At 41.8% G+C, this 25,402-nt stretch overlaps 1 protein-coding gene across 1 annotated transcript in view; it reads left to right on the top strand.

Annotated features, from left to right (window-relative positions):
* The first annotated feature begins 280 nt into the window (after positions 1 to 280).
* Positions 281 to 25,402, top strand: part of KLHL25 (kelch like family member 25) — a 31,277-nt gene continuing 6,155 nt past the window's right edge. Inside the window, exons 1-2 of the mRNA XM_007430322.4 lie at positions 281 to 430; positions 22,299 to 24,121. Of these exons, the coding sequence (XP_007430384.1) occupies positions 22,316 to 24,085 (1,770 nt within the window). The 5' untranslated portion in view covers positions 281 to 430; positions 22,299 to 22,315 and the 3' untranslated portion in view covers positions 24,086 to 24,121. The remainder of the gene's footprint in view (positions 431 to 22,298; positions 24,122 to 25,402) is intronic.

Raw genomic sequence — 25,402 nt, forward strand, 5'->3', positions numbered from 1 at the left:
GAAAGTCCCACACCACCCGCCGGCCGTCAGCGATCCTGATTGGAGGCGCCTGTGCCTTTAAAAATCAGACTTCTCACTTCCCCCTCCCGCCGGCCTCCGCTCCATTTCTTAGTCCCCCTAAAACCCCGCCCAGGAATTCCTTTCTAGACTCTGATTGGTGCGACTTCATTTCCCTCGCCCACCGCGGGAAGGTGGTTAGCCTGATTGGTGCGGCGGCAGGTTTCGTCACAAAGGCCTCCTCCTTCCGATTGGTCCCCTTGCCCTGCAGGGCTACTGGCGTCGCCTCCTGTTTAAGGAAAGTAGCGACTTTCAAACCCCTTGTTACATTTGTATCAGAGGAGCGGGGAGGAAGGCGCCCCCGAGGGGCGGTGGTGGAAATCTACGGCGATCCGAAGATCCAGTCACCCCCCCCCCAGGAGAGATCCAAGAGGTGAGGATTGGTGAAGTACATTATTTTCTGCAACGTCTGCTTTGCTCTGGGAATTTTAAAAAAAAGGGGGGTCTTTAGAGGAGAAAAGAGATAAAGAACCCCAAGTTGGATATAGATAGCAAATGTAGCGGCCTCGCGGGGAAAGACCGTCTCTGAAATAAACCCGTGCTATTTGGGTGCTGCTCCGCTTTCCGAAAAGGCTTTCAAGCCAAAGTTGCCGGGAAGGATCCGAGAGAGAGAGATTTGGGAACTTTTATTTTTTAAAAGTAGTTTCTACCGGATAAGCCATTTTAAAATTAAATAAACACACAAACTCTTGGGGCGCTCAGAATTAACACCGAATACTTTCTCTTCCCCAAAGTTCCTTTGTGATGCTTTCTTGCAAAGCTTTCAGACTATTTTAGCGTGAGTTCCAGTTTAAGAGAGTTCATTTTCCCTCTTTTTTGTGAACTGTGTGTGTGTGAGAGAGAGAGAGAGAGAGAGGATAAATCAGGCTATTCTCATTTATATGGATAAATAATGCTATTTTATTAAGACAAGCCCGGGGTTCACTGTCTGACGTGGAGGCTTCAGAGTGAACCCATCCTTTTATCTCCAGCCCGATGTTTACTATGGACTATAGAAAGCAAATGGGGGTTGTAGAAGAATGCTTACTGTACAGTATTGAGAGTTATAATGGGTGTCTGGCTTTTGAAAGGAAGAGTCTGCTGACAGAAGGTGAACCTGGGATACTCGTAAACCATCTAGAGTCTGCGCAGATGGAGACGGTGTATACATTTCATAAGTAAAGATAGATAAAAGCCTATTTCCTTTCATTATCCTCACATACTTTTTGCAAACACGCTGCTTTCAGTTTCACTTGTTTTCTATTTACATCAGACCAGAAAGATTCCATTATCAGACATAACCTCCCCCCACATTTTTGCAGTATATGTTTTATATCCAAATGTCTTGCCTTTAAGATTCTAATATTGACTTTCCCAACAGCTACCAACCCAACTTTGCATAATTGTCTTGTTTGATAATGTAATCAGCTGTTGCCTTCCCAAGCAAGAGCTCTCATCGTGATTCATACATTACCACTTTTCAACTGTAAATACACAGATGAGACTCTGGAATGATGTAGCCTTTGTTTCCTGATCTCCTTCTTTGTTCATTTATTTTATTGCAGGTACATCACACATAGAGATTAAACTGTAGCCCATTTAACTGTGTTGTGATGATTAAGCCACAATTGCACACATTGTAGTAAGCCTTAACCTGTGGTTTGCAGATCAGTGCTGAACATGCATATATTTAACCAAACTCTCTTATGGGTTAAAATACATGGACTCGGTGGGGGAATGGAAGATCTCAGGTGACCTGTATCTCTCTGTATGATTAAGTTCTCACATTGCAATAAGCCATAATGTGGATCATTTTGGCTTAGCACGTTGGTTAAATCCAGCCATAGTAGTTTGTAAACTGGTTTACAGTTTAGCACAAAGTATGAATTCAGTTAGCGATGGCGCATTCCAACATGCTTAAAACCATAATTGTGTGAATCCAATCTATACGTGAGGGAGGGATAAGAATGTGTTGCATGAATAGCAACAAATCTTGGGGATTGCATGTAATTCAAAAAAGGCAGTGAGATACTTCAGCATAATCATACCCTTGAAATTCTTGCATCTCACTTTCCACACCATCTAGTGCAGTGAAATAAAAGTATCCAGCATATTCTTTTGAAACTCATCTATTTAAAAAAAAAAAAAAGCTAATTCAGCAGCAAACAGTCATTTTTTCTGCCTCTGCAGAACACATTAGAGAAAGAATGTATTCTAGGAACCCATTTTAAAACCTGCTGAAATGAGCAGAAACCACCAGTTTGTCCTTAAAAGACTGCCTTTCTGTAAATAATAAAGCCTGTATCAAGAATATCCAATTTGGAATTTACACAAAGGCTGCTAGTTGACAGAGAGGCTCTTAATTTGCAGTTAGTTCTGTATGTTTTGTTTAAAAAACAAAACAAAAACAGCTTACCTGCACAAATGGGCTCTTGCAACTGTAGCTTGTCTTTAAGAGTTGGAAATGACCTCAGACAGGAACTTACTCCAGTTGCTGCCCTGCCTTTGAAGCCTTTCTTCAGCCATGAGGTCTGAAGACACAGAGATTGGTTAAATCAAAGCTTAAGCAGCTGTATCATTTAAAGGGGCTGAACTGGTAGGTCAAGAACTCTGCACTTTGATATCTCCTTTTATATACTACCCCCCTGTAAAATAGTCATGGTAACTGACTTAATATAATGGCAAACACACCTGAAAGGAAAAATGTGTGGGGCTGGTGAGGGGGAATTAGAAAGCTGATATATCATACATATCCTAAAATGAAATTACGTAATGGAATTGCTGGAGATAACTTTTCAGAAAAGGCTGAGAGTTAGTCTCAACGCATTTGGAAGCACCAGGCCTGATTAGCTAGTCTGAAGGAATATGGGAATTCTTTATGTTAAGAATCAATGTATTAGGAATCTGGGGGGGGGGGGCTGGTAGACCATTGTGGCTGGCTGAAAGTTGATTGCAGTAGATGGTAAACACCTAGCAAGGGTGTTAGAGCTTGAAATGCTTTTGAACACAGCTATTTCCCAGTTTAAGAACGAGTTCTGTTCCCAAGGTCTGCCCTTAAGTCGAATTTGTATGTACACCGGAACAGTATTATTATATAATACTGCATAAGTACTGTTGTGTAATGAACTCAAACCGTTGTGTATTTAACTTGAACTGTGTATTTAACTTGAATTTTGCTACAATAGGCTCCGTCCTTAACTATGGGTTGTCGGTAAGCCAGGCATTCTTAACCCGGGGACTACCTGTCCTCTGAACATCACGTGGCCAGTTTGAAGAGCCACTACGGTACAATGGTTAGAGGGAAGATCCATTTTCAAATCCCACTGAGTTTTGCAGTTTCTCTTGCTTGACCTTCACAAAGTTATGGAGGTCAAAATGGGGTGTTGGTCCCCTGTAGTGCCTTGAGCTCCTTAGAGCAGTGGTTCTTAAAATGTGGTCTTAGGACCCCCGAGGGTCCCCCAAGACCCTCTCAGGGTCCGCAAAAATCAAAATTATTTACCAGCCTATGTTGAAAAATAATACAATATTAAAATCCCATCAACCCCATTGTGAGAAGTGGTAGCAGCAATGAATGTGTCCATTTTAATTTTTAATACAATACATATTGATAAATATAACCATATAAGCTAAGCTCTTTGGGGATCCTCCATAATTGTTAAAAGTGGGAAGGGGTCCTGAGAGAAAAAAAGTTACAGAAAAGAGAAGTTAGAAAAGTTAGAAGTTAGGGAAGAGAGAAAAAGAGAAACTGTTAGTCCTTCGAGGTAGTCCAGATGAGAAGCACAGGTGTGAGTACTAACTCTATCCTTATTGTAAGGTTACATTAACAAAATCTTACAAAACTGAAAGTATTTTCCTCTCTTTTACTCTCCAGAAAACTAGGGAGGGTCCCTTCCGAGACGTTTGCCACACCCCTGTTCCTTCTGCGGGCTCAGCTGCCTCTTATCTGACTATTGCCTAGTCAGCAGCTCTTCCTCCTGTCTCCCAAGGTCATTCCCACATACCCATTACAGAAACACTGCCTTAGAGGAAAGATAGGATACAGGAAAGAAGTGATATATACTGTAAATCAGGTCCTTATGACTTGCTGAACAACCACAGTTGAAGTAATGGCTTGGCTTGAGGTCTGAATACTGCTAATACTTGCTCTGAAAAGCGTGCATTGAAGAAAATCAGTACAGCCTTAAAAAGTCTTTCTCTCTCAGCCCAACTCCACAAGGTTGTTGTAGGGAAAATAGGTGGAAGAAGGAGTATGGGTATGTTTGCCATCTTGAGTTGTATATGAAAAAAAAAAAAAGTGGGATAAAAATCTAAAAAAAAAAAAAAGATTTCCTGGTTTGTTTAGCCACTATGATTGTTTCCCAACCACTCCCATTTGGCTCCACCACCTGCCCGAGGGAGTAGCCAAGCGAATCAGGAAACTTGTGTCTATGGTTTGTTTAGCTTTCCATCTAAACCAGGAGACTGGGTTGTCGCCCTCCTAACAAGCCACATGTTGAAGCCTAACTCTGGCATATCATAATATGTGTCATGTTTAAGCTTGTATGGACAGAACATTGTTACATGATTTCAACCCTCCCTCCTGCAACCCTGCAAGGCTGCTAGAATTGTTTTCCCCACATTAAGTCGAGAATGCTGTCTTTTTTTGAAGGCAACTGCAAATTTTGTGACTAAGACTCTGAACGAGCTGTGTGGCGGCTTCTTCTCTGCCGATGCACTTTCCCGTGATCTTCTGAAAGCATGAGCGGTATCTTGTAGCAATTTGCTGATTCCTCAACTTCTTAAGCAATAGTCGAGAGACTGGAGCGGCTGAAACAGGACAGACAAGGCCAGGATAAATGCGTGGATAGGCAGTTATTTAAAAAGTGTGGTGGAACAGGGTTATGTTCTTTGCTTAATAATTCAATCTCTTTCCATACCACAAAAGACTAAATTGAAACAGAAGCATCTGTGGATTATGCTTACTTTGGTACGGTTATTAAGGGGTTTGTATTTCACCTTTAAGTATTTTAAGGCAGCTAACAGATAATTAAAAAAATAATAATAATTAAAATAAACTGACACATGAAATCAAGTTAAAATAGCTTTTTAAAACAAAATTACACATTTTTAAAAAGGCCTGGGAGAACAAATCATCTTTGATGCAACCCTCCCACCCCAAAGGAGGGGGCTTCCACACGAAGCCCCCAAAGCCTGTCCTGATGGGCAGTGTAGTCCAGGCTTTGGTATCCACTTTTCCTGAGTAAAGAAACTTCAGTAGAAGCTAGGAGATGTGTCTCCAAGACAGGCCTGTGGCAAAGAAGTGAATCCAACAATTACATTTGGGAAAAAAATTATTTATTTATTTATTTATTTATTTAGGTATTAGCTTTTCCCCACCATAGGGACAAGTTTGAAGGTACAAAGATCTTAATAATCCTGACTGCCCTGTGTATCTGGAAATTTTACCAGCCACTGCTGACGGATTCAAGCTTATTTTCTTAGCCTTGATGATTATAGCCTTAAATTATTTAGCAGCGAAAGAAGTCTGGGGCTGCTGATTTGTGCACTGCAGCTAAAATTACCCCAGTAATTTGAACATATTCTACAGCCTAATATCCATAGATTGCTCCATAGGCTGGAGAGACTAGGGGATGGCCAGACAGCCCCACAGGGATACAACCGAGACAAGTTACTAAGGGTCTGAGTTGCTGAGAACATTACAGGGCAGTAACTATCTGTTGCCATGAAGAACTGGCATTTTTGCAGGCCACATGTCCAGTTGAAAGGGCAGAAGGAAGTCTGTTGCACCAACGGAGAATGGTATATTATTGGGAGTGGCATTTAATCTAGCCCTTTGCAGAATATCAGGACAATGGCTGCCTTCCCTAAGCTGTATTGCTTAACCATGTTTTCTGCTGAAGTGGTTGCTGGGAAGCATTTAGCAATAGCAAGATACATCAGGGGCCCCTGATGTAGCTTTGCACTGTGACCACATCAAAGCCTCTTCCCATCAACATTACATCCCACAGCAGCTGTTAGCACTGCTTCAACTGACAAAGCCTGCTGGGGCACTTCTCTTGCCAGTGGCAACCAGATCCCAGGCTTCAGGATGGGATACTGACCACTGCACTTTAGAAAAGGTTTAGAAAATGCCAATGCTGACAACTGAATTTGTCAGCTCCAAGTCAGGCTGCTTGCAGCAGACACGTAAGGGGGGATCACCAGTGGGTGGTGTAGAAGTTTGCAAAATTTGGAGTAAACCATCCAAGGAGGGTATTGCACGTGCACCATAATCTACTCACTGATGGATTAGACTGTGTTTGGGCACGCAGATTATGCTGGAAGGTTGAAAGATCACTGTTATGTTTTTCTCTGCGCACAACAGTCTGATTCCCTTTTGGTCAGAATCCTGCTCTGGACATCCATTTCTGATATTCTAGGCTATTTTGGTCCACCAAGAAGTTGAAAATGTTTATGCTCCCACACACTTCCCACCAAGCCTCACTTTTATCACGGGATGCTGACGAATAGCATATTCACTCGAGCTATTATTAGGCCAAAGTAACTCTTCACAATGGAGAATCAGTTTGGTCTAGTGGTGAAGGCACCAGGCTAGAAAGCAGGAGACGGTGAGTTCTAGTCCCACCTTAGGCATGAAAGCTGGCTGGGTGACCTTGGGCCAGTCACACTCTCTCAGCCCACAATGTCAGGCTCGTGTGACAAGCCGGTTGGTCAATTCCTGTCGCAACTAATGGATCAACATTTGATTGATTAGAAAAAGCGGGAAAAATGCTAGGATGAAAAAAAAACCCCTCTCCTTCACAATGCAGGTACAAGTTCTTCTGACTAGATTTCCATTGCTTTTTCTGGCCTTTTTGTTCTTATAGGTTCAGAGCTGCAAGAATTAGACTTTCCAGACAATATTAAAGGCATCCTGCAATGCAGCAAGATGTCGGCATAGTATCCCTGGGCTGGGAATCCACCCAATAATGCATTGCAAGTAGGAAAAAAAAAATCAAATAGATGGAAAATTGTAGTGTCTCATCTTACAGGCTAAGCAAGGTTATTGTTAGCTTCTATCTCCCGCCCCTGGAGCTCTATTGATGATAGAAGTGTGCAAGAAAGATCATTTGCTTGGGGCATTGTTTAACCCAAGGCAGTTTTCCCCAGCCAGATATCCTCCAGAGGATTAGACTTCAACTCCCAGCATTCTTAGCTGTGCAGGCAATTCCCTGTGAATCACATGATTGCTGGAGTGGAAGAAGGAACAGCACTTGATTCAAGGGTAAAATTACTAAAATGGGTGACTTGATGGTGAATGTGAAGCTCAGGCAGTAAATGCTGCATCTAGGTCTGAAAGACTACAAAAATTAGGAATCGGGTGTTCTTACAACCTAATTACAGGGGCATGGATTCCAAATCTGTGTAAACTGCTTGGGCTAAAATAAGAATGTCCACACCCACCTTAACTTTGCTTAAAATATAGATGGGGAAACGCCTTTAACTGCTACACCAAAGGAGGAATGTGTTTTCATTAGGCAGCAGACAGGAATGTAATCCTTTTTCAGGTATAAAGCTAGCTAAATGATCATAATTCAGAATGTTCCCTACCTAAAATTAACTGGAGTCCTTATCTGCATGACCAGATTACTTTGGCATGTTTTGTTGTTGTTGTTTAGTCGTTAAGTCGTGTCCGACTCTTCGTGACCCCATGAACCATATTGCGCCAGGCCTTCCTGTCCTTCACTGCCTCCCTGAGTTTGCTCAGTTTCATGCTCATTGCTTCAGTGATGCTATCTAACCATCTCATCCTCTGCCGTCCTCTTCTCCTTTTGCCTTCAATCTTTCCCAGCATCAGGGTCTTCTCCAAAGAGATCTCTCTTCGCATTAGGTGGCCAAAATATCTGAGCTTGAGCTTCATTATCGATCCTTCCAATGAGCAATCAGGGTTGATTTCCTTTAAGATTGACTGGTTTGACCTCCTAGCAGTCCAGGGGACTCTCAAGAGTCTTCTCCAGCACCACAGTTCAAAGGCATCAATTCTTCGGCGCTCGGCCTTTTTTATGGTCCAGCTCTCACAGCCATACATTACTACTGGAAAAACCATAGCTTTGACTATGCGGATCTTTGTCGGCAAGGTGACGTCTCTGCTTTTTAATATGCTATCTAGGCTTGCCATAGCTTTCCTCCCAAGGAGCAAGCGTCTTTTAATTTCATGGCTGCAGTCTCCATCTGCGGTGATCTTGGAGCCCAAATAAATGAAGTCTGTTACTGCTTCCATTTCTACCCCTTCTATTTGCCAGGAATTGATGGGTCCAGATGCCATGATCTTAGTTTTTTTAATGTTGAGTTTCAAGCCAGCTTTTGCACTCTCCTCTTTCACCCTGTGGTTAATTTAATCCTGGTTTATTAACCACTTTTCTTGTACAACAGATTGAACCCCACCAGACATTATTGTGGTCAGCTATTTTGTGGTTCAATGTGTTGCGCGAAAGCAACTTCATAATTTTGTTTAGGTGTTAAATCCAAACAGGGTAGTAAACTCACAGCAAGAATATAGAACTTGGTTTTCTTCTTGCATCAAAGTGACAGTAGCTAGAATACCTTCTTCTGACTTGGCTGCTCAACTTGGCAAAGGCAGGGAGGCAGAATTAGGAACCAGGGGAAGGGACTCGTTGTTCTTTCAACAGACAATGAAATGATGGGGCAATTCTTTTCGAACTTTAAAAAAAAAAAAATTGCTGATTTCTGGTTGTCAACTTAAAAACACATTTAGCACTAAGTATAAAATGCTATTTTTACTTCTCCCTTTCTGGAACCTACAATTAGTAAGAAACCTCTACTTAGGGCCAGCTAGCTAAAATGATCAAAGAAGAAAATGTTTCTCCAAGAGTGGCCAAGAGGGAACTCTTTGTTTCTAATAGAAGAGAATATCTGTAGCTCAGGGTGAACTGTGGAGTCCTTGGTGCTCTCTGAGCTTGGTTGTTTGCTTGCAGACATTTCCTTACCCAACTAGGTAACATCATCAGTGCTAGTGAATGTGGGGTTTGCTTCCTGTCTATATTCAGTAGCTTGCCCTGCCAATGTTGGTGAGGATGTGGTTTTCTCCTTGGTAGTTCCTTGATTAGGGCATTGTTTTCTGCTTGATTGTTTGTCTGGTGTTAATCCCTGCTTATCTGGCTGTAGGCTGCTGGAGGGGATCTGCTCTGGTCTTTTTGTTTCCTTCTTAGCTTTTTTATTGTATCCTTTTTATTATGTAGTTATAAATCTAGATACATTATATTGTTTCAGTACAGTGATTTTATATAATATGATTTAAGATGAACATTCTATTTAGATAGCTTAGAGTATTGAGAAGAGAAAGAAAATATTCTATCAATGTTAGTTACAAGTTAGGATATCAATATTACAAGCATAAAATTGGGCTTTTTCAGTTGAGCATAACATTGAAAAAAAGAACCACTACAACTCACATCAAAGTATTTGTTGTATAATAGAGTTTCGAACTTAACCTGATTACTTAATATTAAAATCTCCATACACACACAGGTTAATAAAAAGAAAAAAAATAGATAAACAGAACAAATGTAACAAGAATTAAAATAAAAAGGAAAAAGGACTATTGGATTTCTGACTCCCTTTTTATACATCTGCTGATTTGCAACAGTTGTAGACATTTAGGCCCCCTTATATGCCAGAGTGTAAGTGATTATATTTGCTATGCTGTGTGATGTGTTAGATATACGAGAGCCATTGCTGCTTCAATTTGAGCTTCTATGGTGTATATATACTGTTAGTTTTGCCGTTGCTGCATATTCCCATAATGATTTCTGTTGTACAAATGCACCTTTACATTCCATATATAGTGAGGCCTGACTCAGGGGCACACTTCTTCTGGTTTCTGTGGGCCGAAGCTGAAATGAGGCAAAACGTATTGCCTAAGGCAACATTAGTTACTAGTTAGCTATAATAATGGGGATATTCCAAGGGAGACCCAAGAAATACTCTAACTGAAACCACGTGTACACAAACAGCCACATTTTGGGGAATATCTGCAAGGGGAAGTGTTAATAAGCCATGAAGGTAAGGATCATTCATTGGGCTAAGCTTTAAACTGTGGTTTATTCACCCCATGGGTGGACTTGTGCAACAGGCTAAGCCAACACTGCAAGCAAAAGGTAAAAAATGTATAAATAAAACAAACCCTAATGCAACCAGGATCTTGTTTTCTAGACTATAGTTTAAGAAGCCCACAGTTTGCCAGATTCACACAGTACTCCATGTCAATGATGAATAAGCTCAGTCTTTGGTCTCAATTCTTCCTGATAAAGCAGACTGTTTGCACCTCTTAAAGCCAATCTCAATCAAGCTGAGATTGAGTTGTGAAAGAGAAAGTACCCAGTTGGAACTCATTTCTATTGCAAACTCACTAGATGGCTTTTGGAAAGTGCTGTTTCTTTAAGAACGCCCTCCCACCCCCCAGCCCCCCACCCCCAGCCCAGTCCCCTCTTCTACAGGAACTTAATATATAACACAGTGTTGTAAAGAGGAAAAATAGATGAGTATGTGAAATCCTTGGGCCACTTGAAAGGTATTATGTTTGCTAAATGTATTGTTGTTATTCCCAAACGGTTACAAACTTTCCAAATTCGCTACACAGAATACAGTCTGCAGCTACTGAATGCAGATTAAATGTATTCATCTGAATCCTTTTGTAAAGGTAGATAAATAGAAGTGGAGACGGGCTGTGTCCTCCTCCCCTCTCCCTTGCATCTTGCTACTCTTGGATGTTATCCAGGAGTTTGATCCAGGTGAATGCAAGCCCAAGCCTATTCACCAGTGGTGGATTATACATTAGATCTCCAATTTACAGAATAGAATTGCTGTCTGACTGACTCTCCATAAACTGCTTAAAGCTTATTGGGGGAAGACTTCGTCATCTCTTACAAATAAAACAGTGCATGGCATTGTTCCAACCAAGTGGTATGCCCAAAGCCAACCCTTGGGAAGGTCCTTATTCTACATGCCAAGATGCTTCAGATACTATCATGTTAAGCCAAAACTTGCTTAAGATGTTGGACTAGGACCGAGGAGACCAAGGATCATGTCTTCTCTTAGGCGTGCACTTTGGTGGATGACTTTGGCCAGTTGCTCTCTTTCACCCCAGCCTATCTCCCAGGGTTGCCATTGGGATAAAATAAAGGGAAGAAAGCTGGATATAAATATAGCAAATAAACACACTAAGTCAAATTAAGCTAACCACATTATGGGTTAATCTAATGTGCAAACCTACTCTTAGAGTAACCAGGGGACAATTGACTTGGATTTCTTTAAGGTTTGATTTGCATCTGAAGGAAAGACTGTGATGTCAAAGTAAAGGTGATCCATGCCTTGTTTTAGGAGAGGCATTCCTTAATCTTAAAACAAGAGTGAGCACTTCTTTGAGATCAAGAGCTATATTTGATAGCTAGACAATAAGTCATGATGCATCCCCCTTGTTTCTCCCATCTCTGCTAGAGTATACCTGGAATTAATTCTAAGCCTCTGTGTACAAAGTAGTTTTTCTGCCACTAAGCTATAAAGCATTTGTTTGGTCATTGTAAAAGTGAGGTTACTTAAAAAGACTCTGCAGAATCTTGGCTTTCATTCCAAAATACATTTGGAGAATGCATAGGTGCAACTATAGCGCCAGTCTACAACTCTTTAAAGCAGCTGCATCTTTCCCCAGGCTCATGGAGTAGTTGCAGAGGGCAGCCCCGTGATCTTGCAAAAAGCTAAAGACAATTTGCAGCAGGTGTTATGCATGTGTCCCGTCTACTTCGAAGCATCTTTTTGCCATTGAATCCAAAGTGCTACACAATGCTTAATAATACAGCCATGCTCACCTAATTCTGTAGGATGGCTTGCCATCTTAGTGGTGTTGGAGTGATAACTCACAGATTTGAGGGAGAGCTGCTGCTTGTAAGGCTGCTCACAAAACAGCTTTGATTTCACATTTCAGCATCTCTGCTTTACTTGGGCTTGTTCATGTGAATCAATTGTATCTTAAAGCAAGGGGCAAATCAAGTGTATAATATAGGCTGCTTTAAAAACAGAGCCCAGGAGCTATGGCCCATCTAGTCCCCCATCTGTGGCCCCATTCCCAAACAGATGGCTTCAAGATGGTTACAAATCTGAACAGAGGACAATGCATCTCTTCTACTCTCGATTCCCAGCAGCTGGGATTTAAAGTAGTTGCTGATGAGGCAGACAGTCAGAGTAATCATTGATAACCTGATCCTCTATGAATCAGTCCATCCCCCTTTTAAAACCAACTATCATGGTATCTGATAGCAGCAAATTCCATAAGTTTAATTAACTGCATGGGTCATTGCTGTTTGTGTCCTTTTTAAATTGCTTCCAGTCCCTCTGAGCCTTCTGGAAGGTATGGAAGCTTTAAATGGAAGGGCTTGTATTCTGTAACTAAAGCCTCCTCATCATAGAAATCAGCCAACATTCTGCTACACTAGCTGGAATTCAGGGGTTTGTAATGCATTAGAAAATGTTCCATAACCTGGGTGGGAGAGACCACTAAGTTGTGTTTAGATTAGTTGACCTAAGCAAGATGATCAGATTGGGAAGGACAGGGGTCTGCCAACACTGGGTTGAAGAAGTTTATATCCTGTTTTCTCACAGTAGGTGTGTCTGCTTTTCCAGAGAGAAATCTCTCAATGCAGAGTTGTACATGCACAAAAACATGCAGCTGATGTTTAGTTTAGGGGTGATCTATCAGCACCCCTCTGCATTCTCCCTGGCTCCCACCAACTTGCTCACCTTGGATCCAAGCTGCCTTGAAAATGTCCCACTGCCCTTCATCATCCAGAGAGGTTTTTGACCTGCATGTAGCAAACAAAATAATAAGACCATGAACTGGAATAAGTATTCTTCCTGTAACCAAAACTAGTTACACGGAAGTATTATTATTGTGGGTTGCACAGTCAGCCAGATGTTTAGTATATATAGATCATCATCATCATCATACAAGATTTATAAGGCCACCCAACTCAAACAGTGTGACTCTGGGCAGCGTACAACATTAAAAAAAGCAAATAATGACCCCCAACCTCCTTCCCCAAATCATATAACATTAAACATATACAATATATAAATATAAAATGGCAACCAAACAGCAGAACAGAAATATTTGTTTGGGCAAGGCAGTTCTGTCAAGTCAGCTTTGCATACTTTGATTTAAATGGTACATGCCAACAATTTCAAAGATTTGTGAAGTATTTTAAGACATTACCCTTATCATTTGAGTGGGGAGAAAGGAGAATGAAGTCACTGAAAACTAAACATGATCGTTGCAGTATTCCCAAAGGAAAGTCACTTAAAAAAAGTTGATTACATCTGTGGTTTTAGTTTAGACCTTGAGTCTATTCCAGTTGTCTAGTTTTGACACACGCTCTGTGCCCTCATGATTTTACTAATCCTTATGGAACAACACATTTCTGAGAAATAGATTAAAGCACAGGTGCAGAACCTTGTTCTGAACAAAGGCCTATGAGTGACATGTGGGTTCAACTAAAAAGAAAAAAAATTATGTAACTACAGTGATCTCTGGTATATTATTGTTGTGGGAAAATAGGTGAAGCATCATGTATGCTTCCTTGAGTTGTACAAAATAAAAGTTGGATATTATTATTCCCCCCTTAGCATTACTGCAAGTATTGGGGGGGGGGATTGGGGCCACCCCCAGGCCTTCAAGGATCACACATTGCCTTAGGCTGCAGTTGCAGTGGAGGATCATAAAAGGTTCCATTTATATCTTGCATTTCTCCCAATGGAAGTTGCTCCTGAAAACTCTTTGAAGATTTGCAGTTGAGTTTTCATTCCCAGCAATTGGTATTCTGTTAGTTTATATGTTTTAAATTGTATTATCATCATCAGAATCATTTCATGGCAGGATGGAGGTCTCTTCACTGAAGGTTGTGGACCATGATCTACCATGCCTGTCTACTGTAGTGTGGGTTGGTAGATACTGTAGATGTTTTTCAGCTTTTCTCTGCAGGGCTGAGAGAAAATGACTGGCCCAAAGTCATCCAGAAAGTCTTTGTACCTAAGGAAGAACAAGAACGTGAGTCTCCCTTCTTCTAGTCCAGCATCTCCAGAACTATCCACCTTGATTCTTGGGCTGGGAGGGAGGGAGGGGACCAAAGTCACCCAGGTGGCTTCTGTGCCTAAGAAGGGGTAGAAGTCCCAGACTCCCAGCTTCTAGTCCATCACCTTTAACCACTACACCAAACTAGCGGTTATAATAAAGAAATACACATCCACACACACTTATGTGCATGTACCCATCAATCTCCGGGCCTTTGCCTGTTGCTTAGTAGTGTGTATCAAGACAGAGGGAAACGGCTTGCAATTATTCCTTTGGGATTCCAACTTTGTAATCTTGGTGGAATCTGTAATTCCAACCTGTTCCTTCAAGCTAGATTTCATTCAGAGGGAGACTGTGAGCAGTATGGACAGTATGGAACAAAACAATTTCCACAAATTAGGGCTGAATACTCTGTATGAGTAAATACTTTTATCAAAGGCTTTGGACATGCAAGGATCCAGGTGAGTCGCTAGAAAGAAGCAGGTGAGAAAACCAGTAAAAGAGTGTGTGGTAGGCCTTTGGTTAACTTGTGATCAACTGCACATAGATCTTGCAGACATGCATGGCTGCAGAAACCATCACCCTGGTGCTCCCCCTTTTTATTTATTTTGGCAAGCTGAGTTTTGCAAACCTGCATTTTTGTGGGTGTGATCGGCAGGCTACATTCAGCTTGAGAAAACCACAAGCTTTCCGCTCTGTGCAGAAGAAAATGAAGCATCACTGGTTTTATCATCATCTAGAGGAGCATAGATTCTTAGGAAGATACTTTCTATCACAGCACCTTTTTAAAAAAAAAAAAAACACTGGCAAAATTCTCTTTTTCCTTTGTGCATCTTCCTTCTTATATATAGAAGGCAGGATTTCCTGGATCTATGCATAAGTAGAGATTGGCCTATGGTTTGGTTTTTTTTTAAACTACAGGTAAGTCCTTGCTTAGCGACTACAGTTGGGACCAGCAACTCGGTCGCTAAGTGCCACGGTCGCTAAGCAGAAAATCATGTGACTGTGATGGGCTTACAACCTTACTTCCCTTTTGGTCATTAAGCAAAGCTAAGGGAAGCATCATGTGACCGTGACTTATGATTTTACTTCCAGCTTCTGTATTAATTCTGCTTATTGCAAGCTGATCACAAAGCATGTGAATGGCAAACACGTGACTGGACCACTGCGATGGTCGTGAGTGCGAGGATTGGTTGCAAAGTTATTTTTCCATCATAACTTTGAACAATTGCTGCATGAAGCAGTTGGTAAGCAAGGACTGCCTATAGTCCCCCAGAAACTCCCAAACAAATGTCACTGGGAGGGGCGAGAACAAAACCAGGTGCAGGTTGGTGTTTTGGGGTAAAATGTAGCACAAGAGGTGAGCAAAACAGTTCATTTCAAATTATTTCAAGCATAAAGCATCTGTCTCAAAATGTCCCACTCCAAGGGCAAAATGGGCAATTTTGAGCTCAGATCCACTTTTTCAGCTTGAAATGTTTCTGATTTCAGAAACATCCTGCTCCATACTCAAAGGAGGACATTTTATGAAGTTTCAAACCCAAAATGGTTCAAAAGAAAACTTTTGGAATACTCTCATTGATGGCCTGTTGCAGTTTATAAATCAGCCTTTCCCTGATTTAGTGCTTTCTGGGTGTATTAGACTAGAGAAGCCCATAATTCCCATAGCAGCTGAGCATTATAGGAAATTTAATCCACTTATCTAGAGGGCAACAGACCAGGGGAGGTTGGCTTAAGGCAGTGTTGTCCAAACTTGGCTACCTTAAGATGAGTGGACTTCAACTCCCAGAATTCCCCAGCCAGCTGGGGAATTCTGGGAGTTGAAGTCCACTCATCTTGAAGTGGCCACGTTTGGACAACACTGCCTTAAGCCATCCAGTGAGATAATTGTACATGTTTAGGCACTTGCTTGTCAGGAATTTTAAGATAAATAGGGGCAAATCAAGGTATACAATACAGGCCCGATCACTGGCAACCAAAGTATTCTTTTATTTTCATATGGGTATCCGACTCAATGGCTTTTTTAAAAAAGAGAGTTTGGCTTATTGTTGCTAAACTAGTGGATGTCAAAGCCCCCTGCTGAAGTCCAGTAGTTCATCTAAAAATCTTGCAGTCGTTCCCATTTGGGTCTATAAAAATAGTAATTGGCTGCAGTCTTGCTGAGACACCGACGTCTCCTGACATAAAGGCTATGGGATGGAAGCACAGCTTAGTTATTCCCTTTGTTTTACAATACATGAAATTAGCTCCCTCTTTATTCATGCAGCTTCCTTGCAAAGTAGACAGTCCCAAATATGACAGAATTACCCCACCGGCTATGTTCACAGAACACATGCTTAACTCGGTTCCTGAATTCCCCTGTTTTCTGGGTTTGAACAGTATAAAAGCCAGCTGGGTGACTTTGGGCCAGTCATTCTCTCTTAGCCCTAGGAAGAAGAAACTAGCAAGCCACTTCTGAAAATGTGGCCAAGAAAACTTCTGGGACGTGTTCAGGCAGTTGCCAGGAGTCAAGATTGGCTTGAAGGCACAAATTTCCTTTATGGAGCTCTAAACAAGGAGGAGCAATCTTTGGGGCGCATCAGGGGGTGCGCTTATTTTGGGAGGGCAAAATGGGTGGGACCACATGAGATGTTTTGAGAAGTTCCTTCATGTTTTTAATGGCAATTTGGCTATCCTACAATTCGCATTACCATTGCCGTGGGTTCTCCACCTGAACCCTGAGAGGAGCTGTGCCATTACTTTTCAGCAGTCATAGGAAGTTCTGAGGCCCATAAAAAGGCAATGCATACTTGTTGCCCATCTCTGCTATAAATGATCCAAATGTGACATGACAAGAAGAAAAATGTAACTGAGGCTCACTCTAACCAAGTCTATCATGTTGTGAAACTGCACTGACCAGGTTTTCACCTGATTGAACCTCTGTGACCATAACCAGTATATTGCAGAAGTTGCTTGGTGATGGCTATTGAGGATTTCTGGCTCATCATCTATTTGTCTTTTGCTCTTTGGGTCTTAGCAGATCTCTAGGACAAGAAATGCAAAACAAATGAGAAGGGACAGATGGGAAGGACTTCTTTCAGCACCGTGTAGGTGTTGCACTGAGTTGCATTTCTCAGGAGACTAACCGGAGACAACCTTGGCTCAGCTCCATTCTTAATCACAGCACCTGCATGGGTGACCTTGGGCTCCCTAATTATTTCACACCTAACTTGTTAGCAATGAAGCTGGTGAGGCAGGAACCAGCAGCTCCCGCACTAGAGAGAATCATTGTGTTAGCATTGATCAGGTCTCTTTTAAGGCCATCAACAGAACAACCAATTATCCATTTCTCAGAAAGCCAGGATGAAAACATCTGGAATTTAAACCCAGGAGCATAAACCTATTGAAGGGCTATGAATCCTGTATATGGCTTCATCCTTGTCTATATTAAAGAGACTAATCGTGTCGTGTCTGTAAGCCTTCTGCTCGCTAAGCCCATTTCGGAAGAAGAGGTTAAGGGTCTAGAACCAAAATGTATAGCCATAGCTACCTCCCAGAGTTGTTGTCAGGAATGTAAAAAGTAAGGAATAAGTACACCATGTTGAGTTCCTTGGAGAAAAGGCTGTTCTGAAAATAAATTGAACAGTTGTCATGAGATTATGTACTCTTCCACTGAGCTATGGCTTGTATTAGATCAGGGATAGTCTTCATGGCAGAGGTCAAAGGACAGAATTTTGGTCAAAACCAAGGCTGGACAAAATGTGTCTCTCCAGATGCTGCTGAACAATTCCCAGCAGCTCCAAACAATACAGGTAGTCCTCGCTTACTGACTGCAATAGGGACTGGCAACTCCATCGCTAAGCAGTGCGTTTGTTACGTGTGATGTCACATAACTGCACTGACGATGTCAGTTCTGGGCATAGCTGTTAAGCACGACATCATGTGACCATGACTTGGACTTTCTGCTGGCTTCCCCATTGCCTTTGCTTTTGGAAGCCAGCAATGAAGGTTGCAAATGGAGATCACATGACTGCAGGGATGCTGTGACAGCCACATCTTCGGGAACCAGTTGTAAGACTCGTTTTTCGGTGCTGTTGTAACTTCAAATGGTCACTGAACAAGTGATCAGTAAGTCAGACTTGCAAGATTATGTTAATGTAGTCTTGCAATAAAGTAGTATTAGCACATCTGATTGCGTTTCCTGTCTGGTCTACCTAGGAAGGCTGGCATCAATCTTGCAAGCCTGAAAGTACAAATCTCCCACTGTCCCTTTACAGCCTGAGAGGGAGGGTCCCTTCTGAGCTTCTTTCTCCACCCATTATGCAGCTGCAGGCTATGCCCTCTCTTATCCGACCATTCCTTAGGCAGCATCTCTTCCCCCGTCTCCCAAGGTCATTCCCACATACCATTACTGTAAGTGAGGATTACTTGTATTTCCAATGGCTAGGACTAATGGGAAACAGCCACATTTGGAGGGCAGGGTGAGGTTCCACTCGCATCCTAAACAATTAATAGGATTCACTTAAGTCATTTCACATGCTAATTTTAAAGGGCATTATATTTTGGATGTAGGCCAGTGTTGTGCCTACACAAAAATGTTTAAGGACGGTGCTGGAGAACAGTGGCAGGTTGTCTAGCAGCTGGCTTGAAACAAGTTGACAATTCCCAGAGTTCTGCTGTATTTTCTGATGAGAAGTTATCTATTTTGCAACACAGATTTGTTCAACCAAGCTTCTCCATTCTGGCCCTGCAATTTGCTGGAGATTAAGATTACAGTATATCTGGAAGGTTGAGTTAGAATTCAGATACAAGATTCTGTGCATTCTCACTCATTTACTCCTCCATAAAGCTTCTTATTTTATAAATAACCCTCATTTCCATTTCCACTGAAAATGGAAGTCCTCTAACAATCTAACAGATTATCTTTTACAGATACGTTCCACCCACCCAGCCTTTTTTTCTGGGCCAGCATCACAATTTGTCAGGAAGTAAATTAGCAAGATATAATTCTGCTCCAAGTTAGAGAAAAGCAAGCTTAGGCTTTATTGCAGCTACCTGGAGTAAAACAGCCTTTGAAAAATTCCTTTTGTCCTACCTTTGAGGACACACGGTGCTGTGGTTAAGCAGGGATCGGAGACCAGTAAGTTATCAATCAGGTGACCAAAGGAAAAGCAAAAGAGAAGGTCAAAAGAAATCCAAAGTCCAGAACACAGCATCAGAGGATATTCACAGGCAAGAACTTAATTTTTATAACTTGTTCTTAGCGCTATCCAAAGGGAACAAATGTTGTAAAATGCCATGCTGAGCCTCCATCCATTGCGCAGCTGAGATTCATTAAACAGTAGCTGCAGAGTCAACTTTCCCATTAGCCCTCACATGCCCTTGGGCGAGCCTCTCAGATCTGTGAAGTCCGGCTCTCTGCTCCTAGATCTTCATTAACCACCTCTGTTTAGAGATGGCTGAACTTCTGACTCTCCACGGTAAGGGGTCCTGTGAACTTGCTGGGGCTGTCAAAATCAGAGTGGGTCAATGGCTCCAGTATTCCTGGAATCTCCAGTGACAGGACTACTACCACTTGATGCTTCTGTCTCTGCTTCCTCTTCATCTGAAGACAAGTCCCTTGCAGGGTTGGAGCACCTGAAAGACTAGGGAGTACTTGCTGAAGATCCCCTTCTATTGCAAGTCATGATATGATGGAAAGGGGCTGAATGGTGTGTTTTCTATGGGGGTTCCCCTCCTATAGAATAGCTTGACCTTTCTAAAGACTAATGAAAATTTGGCTCTTCCAGAAGGCCTTTAGCTGTTGCTTAGAGTCATCAGCACCAGAATAGTTGGCTTTTTAGTGTTTGTATTATTATTACATACTTTTTGTTTATCGTGTTTTATATTTTCTGTACACTTCCTAGAACCTCTTGGGATTGAAGTGGTCAATAAATAAATTCTACATTTTATTTCTATTATAAAATGAATTAGTAAAAAACAAAACCCTATAAAATAAGAAGTAAAAATTCAAACTCAGCATGCTTATGCCCCAGCTGAGGACAATGCCTGTTTCTCTGAAAAGATTGCTGTCTTTACCAGCAAAACATGATTCTGCATGCAAACAATTCCTTAAAAAGGGCAATTGAGGGAATGCTGGAGGTTTTTATTCATTTTTTTTAAGTTTACTTTTTTGCTTCTATAAAGTCTCCAGATTGAATATTCTCTGCTTGAAACATATGGTTGGATTTGAAAAACAGTTATAGATGCTACAGCAGACATTCCCAACCACACATCCTGCAGACATCTTTTACTATAATTCCCATAATTTTCAGGTGTTTTAAACAAAGGATTTTATAATCCAGTGTGGCTGGAGGGCACTGAGTTCAAGAAAGTTGTCTTACAGGCTACTGTAATTGGAGTTGTATTACTATTGCTGAAAGTTTTAATGAAAAGTGAGTTATTTTTTAATTAAATACAAATCAATTTACAAAAAATATTTGCTGTTACGGGATTGTTCAAAGACTGGTGCCAATTTTAAATGTCAAATCAGAAGAATCATCCCGTAATGTTCATTGAGTAATTTCACATATTCAAACCATTTCAGATACATAGTTTAGTTGAAAGCCTTAAAACAACTCTACATGGACAACTCAGTATTGATGAGTGAGATGGGCAGTGACAAATCTGAAATATAAATAAAATAATAATAATAAAAATGAGCTCCTCCAGGATGGCAGAATTGACTGAGCAAGAATATCTTAAGGAATTTGTACCAGAAGCAAAATGCAAACACTTCTCTTCCTGGTTCGTTGTTCAACCTCTAACCATGTAGACCAGGGTTTCTCAACCTTGGCAACTTTAAGATGTGTGGATTTCAACTTCCAGAATTCCCCAGAGCTAGCTGGGGAATTTTGGGAGTTGAAATCCACACATCTTAAAGTTGCTAAGGTTGAGAAACACTGGTGTAGACATTTGCTTAAAAATAATCCCAATTTCATAATAGGAGTTAGAAAATAAGAACTGTTAAGTAAGTACAAATGCAGGGTTTTACATCAGCTATTAATTATAGTAACTCTCCAGCAGGGTAACACAATCTGCAATCATGGAGTGCTCTAACCACAGAGACTCAATCTGCAGTTGTGGAGTCCTCTAACTCTGATGCCATGGCTCATTTGAACTTTCTCTCGGGAAGAGTATAATAGACGGCTTTAGGAACTTTCCCCCACCCAACCTCTCAGCCTTTTTTGGCATTGCAAAACTGGAATTTCCAATGTCCCAAATAGCTAGCCTTAGAAGATGGCAACCACAACAAATGTGAAGCTGTCTCTTCAACATTTTCATTGTTTATTTTTACACATATAAAATTTCAAAAAAAAAAAAAACCCACTGCTATGAAAAATAAAAATAAACCAGCAGGGAGATTGGGAATGGAAATCCAGATGTTTTAACCAACAAGGAAATTTGGCCTCCAGCTTAGAATGAGGAGCTTGTTACTTTTCTTTCAGAGTGTAATGATTACTTGGCACAAACATGCAAAAGTAGCAACCAGGAGGATTTTGTGTTTGTGGGTGTGAATGGAAATGATGATTGGATTGGGGAAAGAAATTGACAGAAGGGTGTGATTTGGCATCCATGAGAAATGGAGAGAATAGAGAAAGTATGCCAGCAAAGAATCTAATCTTGATTTTTAGTGTTGCCATTCCAGCAAGAGACTCTGAAGAAGAACTGGGAAAGTCCTTGGAGGAGGATTTTTTAAGGACAACTTGAGCCTTGCTCTTTTATTTTATTCAGCCTTCTGCCACGATGAGATCAAGGGCTCATCTTATTTGTTATTCCATTTCTGCATTTCTTCTTGTTGATTGGCTATTAGAAATGGATCAAGACATCTATGTGTTTACTACTCCCACTGATGGGTAATCCTGGATATATTTCCTTAGATTTTAGGGATAACATTTTATTGTTCCAGATTATACCTCTTTATCATCCCACCTTTATTCTAACAAGCTTTATATGGTGTCTAGAACATCTTTTTAAAACTTTGCTAGGTATACTAGGCTGAGAGACTATGACTAAGTACAAGGTCACCTAGATTTCATTCTGAGTCTCCCCAGTGTTAAATTCCACTGTGTTTGTCAACCACTATTATTTGAAAATAAGGATTTTCTTGTTCCTTTTCCTACAGTTTATACTCCAGCAGTCATGTCAGTCAGTGTCCACGAGAACCGTAAATCCAGGACCAGTACCGGCTCAATGAACATCTTGCTTTTCCACAAAGCCTCCCACTCAGACTGTGTCTTGTCTCACCTCAATACTATGAGAAAGCACTGCATGTTCACTGATGTCACGCTCTCTGCAGGGAATAAATCTTTTTCATGTCACCGAGCAGTGTTAGCTGCTTCCAGTAGATATTTTGAAGCCATGTTCAGCAATGGCCTTCGTGAGAGCTTAGGGGATGAAGTTAATTTCCATGATAGCCTTCATCCAGAGGTGTTGGAGCTGCTGCTGGACTATGCTTACTCATCCAAGATCATTATCAATGAGGAGAATGCAGAGTCCCTCCTGGAAGCTGGAGACATGTTGCAGTTTCATGATGTCCGAGATGCAGCTGCTGAGTTCCTTGAGAAGAACCTTTGTCCTTCCAATTGCTTGGGAATGATGGTCCTTTCAGATGCTCACCAGTGCAAGAGACTTTATGAGCTCTCTTGGAGGATGTGCTTGGTCAACTTTGAGACAATCCACAGGAGTGATGACTTTAACAACCTCTCCAAAGATACGCTGCTGGACTTGATTTCCAGTGATGAGCTGGAAATTGAGGATGAGGAGAAGGTCTTCAAGGCAGTTATCCACTGGGTGAAATATGACTTAGGCAAAAGGAAGCCTTTTCTTCCAGAGCTGCTAAAGAATGTGCGATTGGCATTGCTGCCTTCTGAATGCCTCAAAGAAGCCATGGCCTATGAGGAGCTGATCACAACAGAGGAGGAGAACAAGGAAATCATGGGTGAGGCTCTTCGGTGCAAGAAGAAAATCCTGCAGAATGACGGGGTGGTCACCAGTCCTTGTGCCAAGCCCCGCAAAGCTGGGCATACTTTGCTCATCTTAGGTGGGCAGACATTCATGTGTGACAAAGTTTACCAAGTAGACCACAAGGCAAAAGAGATCATCCCTAAATCAGACCTACCCAGCCCACGGAAAGAGTTTAGTGCTTGTGCCATTGGCTGCAAAGTTTACATTACTGGAGGGAGAGGCTCAGAAAATGGTGTATCCAAGGATGTCTGGGTCTATGACACGGTTAATGAAGAATGGTCCAAAGCTGCTCCAATGCTTATCGCTCGGTTTGGACATGGTTCAGCTGAGCTAGAGAACTGCCTCTATGTAGTGGGTGGTCACACCGCAGTGGCGGGGGTCTTTCCTGCTTCTCCTTCTGTTTCGCTAAAGCAGGGGGAGAAGTATGATCCGGTTGCCAACAAGTGGACCATGGTTGCTCCCCTGAGGGATGGTGTCAGCAATGCAGCAGTTGTCAGCGCACGGCTCAAGCTCTACGTGTTTGGTGGAACCAGCATTCACCGGGACATGGTGTCCAAAGTCCAGTGCTACGACCCCATCGAGAACCGGTGGACTATCAAAGCTGAGTGCCCCCAACCCTGGCGTTACACAGCAGCTGCTGTCTTAGGCAGCCAGATTTTTATCATGGGTGGAGACACAGAATATACTGCAGCCTCCGCTTACCGTTTTAACTGTGAAACAGACCAGTGGACACGGATTGGGGACATGACAGCTAAGCGGATGTCCTGCCACGCATTGGCTTCAGGAAACAAGCTTTATGTGGTGGGGGGCTACTTTGGGACACAGAGATGCAAAACACTGGATTGTTATGACCCTACCTCAGATACCTGGAACTGTATCACCACAGTGCCTTACTCCCTCATCCCCACAGCTTTTGTTAGCACATGGAAACACTTACCGGCTTGACAGTCAAGAGCATTGATTATAGCGGAGCACCAAGAGGTAAGATTTCTTCAGGGAAGTTCCAGTCAGGGCTTACCTATCTTTTTTTTGCAGGAAAGCCCTTTGAAGGTGGAAACATCTGAAGCTTGCAAACATAGAAGATCTGAGAAAACAGTTTTGGAAAAAAAGTGAATTTGGATATGTGTTTTGAACTTTGTTTAGGGTTTTTTTTTTTTTAATTTAAGGGAGTCACTTCAGATTTTCAGGGTGACTGACAGTAATATGTCAAGAGAAACACTTAAAGCAACAAATAAAAAGTGACAATAAAACACAGCACTTAAAATAATCTGGGTAACAATAAAAATACACCAGAAGTTAAATATCTGGACCGATGAAAAGGTCAAGAGGAGACCAAGATGGCCAGATCTTAATCATGAGTCCTTCTATGTCTTTTCATAGGTACAGCCTCTATTTACTGCCTTTCTTTCTACTCACAGAGTTCTTTAAAGGTGTGTTTTAGCACTGGATGCCAGCCTATTTCAGTCGTGCCAGGTAGGCCAGACAGGAAATACAACCAGCTGAGCTAATTCTACTTTATCGTAAGGCTACATTGACAGAAGCTTGCAAGTCTGAAAGCACAATCCTCTCCCCACTCCCGGACTTCTTTACATCCCGAGAAACTAGGGAGGGTCTCTTCTGAGCCTCTTGCCCTGCTCACTATGCAACTGCAGGTTATGCTGCCTCTTATCTACCGTTCCCTAGGCAGCGTCTCTGGGTCTAGTCTCCCAAAGTCATTCCCACATACCTTTATACCTATGCACAGCTTCAGCTGAAGGTACAAAGAGGTAACGATGCTATGAAAAAGGGTTGCTTCTTTAGCTTAGTCCCAAGGGCATCTTAAAAGTGGATAGTACTGTAGTTGAACCCAGTTTCTAGACAGATTGCTTTATTGCTAGAGATAGAACAGTGGCTGTAGGAATTGTGCAGCTAGGTTTACAAATTACACAAATCTATCCTGTAGAAGATTTGATTTTGGCTTTGTCCTAGTGTACGTGTCTCCTTTTGTCTTGTCTGCAAAGGATGGAGTTCTGTCTAAACACGAACCCAGACAAAAGCAGCCTACATCGCTGTGACACCGCCATAGGTTCTCACTGGACTGATTTGGATATTTTTTTGCTGCTAATAACTGCTTCTCCAAACTCTAGTTCAGCCCCCGGATCCTGCCGCAACAGCTTGGGTGTCTATGAGCTGTCGTTCAACAATTAATTGCTTTTGCAATGTGTGGGAAAAGTCCATTTTCAAGCTCAGTTTACAGAGCCCTTTAAGATTTGCATTAGCGGT

Source organism: Python bivittatus, unplaced genomic scaffold, assembly GCF_059951505.1.
Source record: "Python bivittatus isolate LINGU-HERP-01145 unplaced genomic scaffold, Pbiv_v1 ctg000140_np1212, whole genome shotgun sequence".
In the NCBI taxonomy this organism is placed as follows: domain Eukaryota; kingdom Metazoa; phylum Chordata; class Lepidosauria; order Squamata; family Pythonidae; genus Python; species Python bivittatus.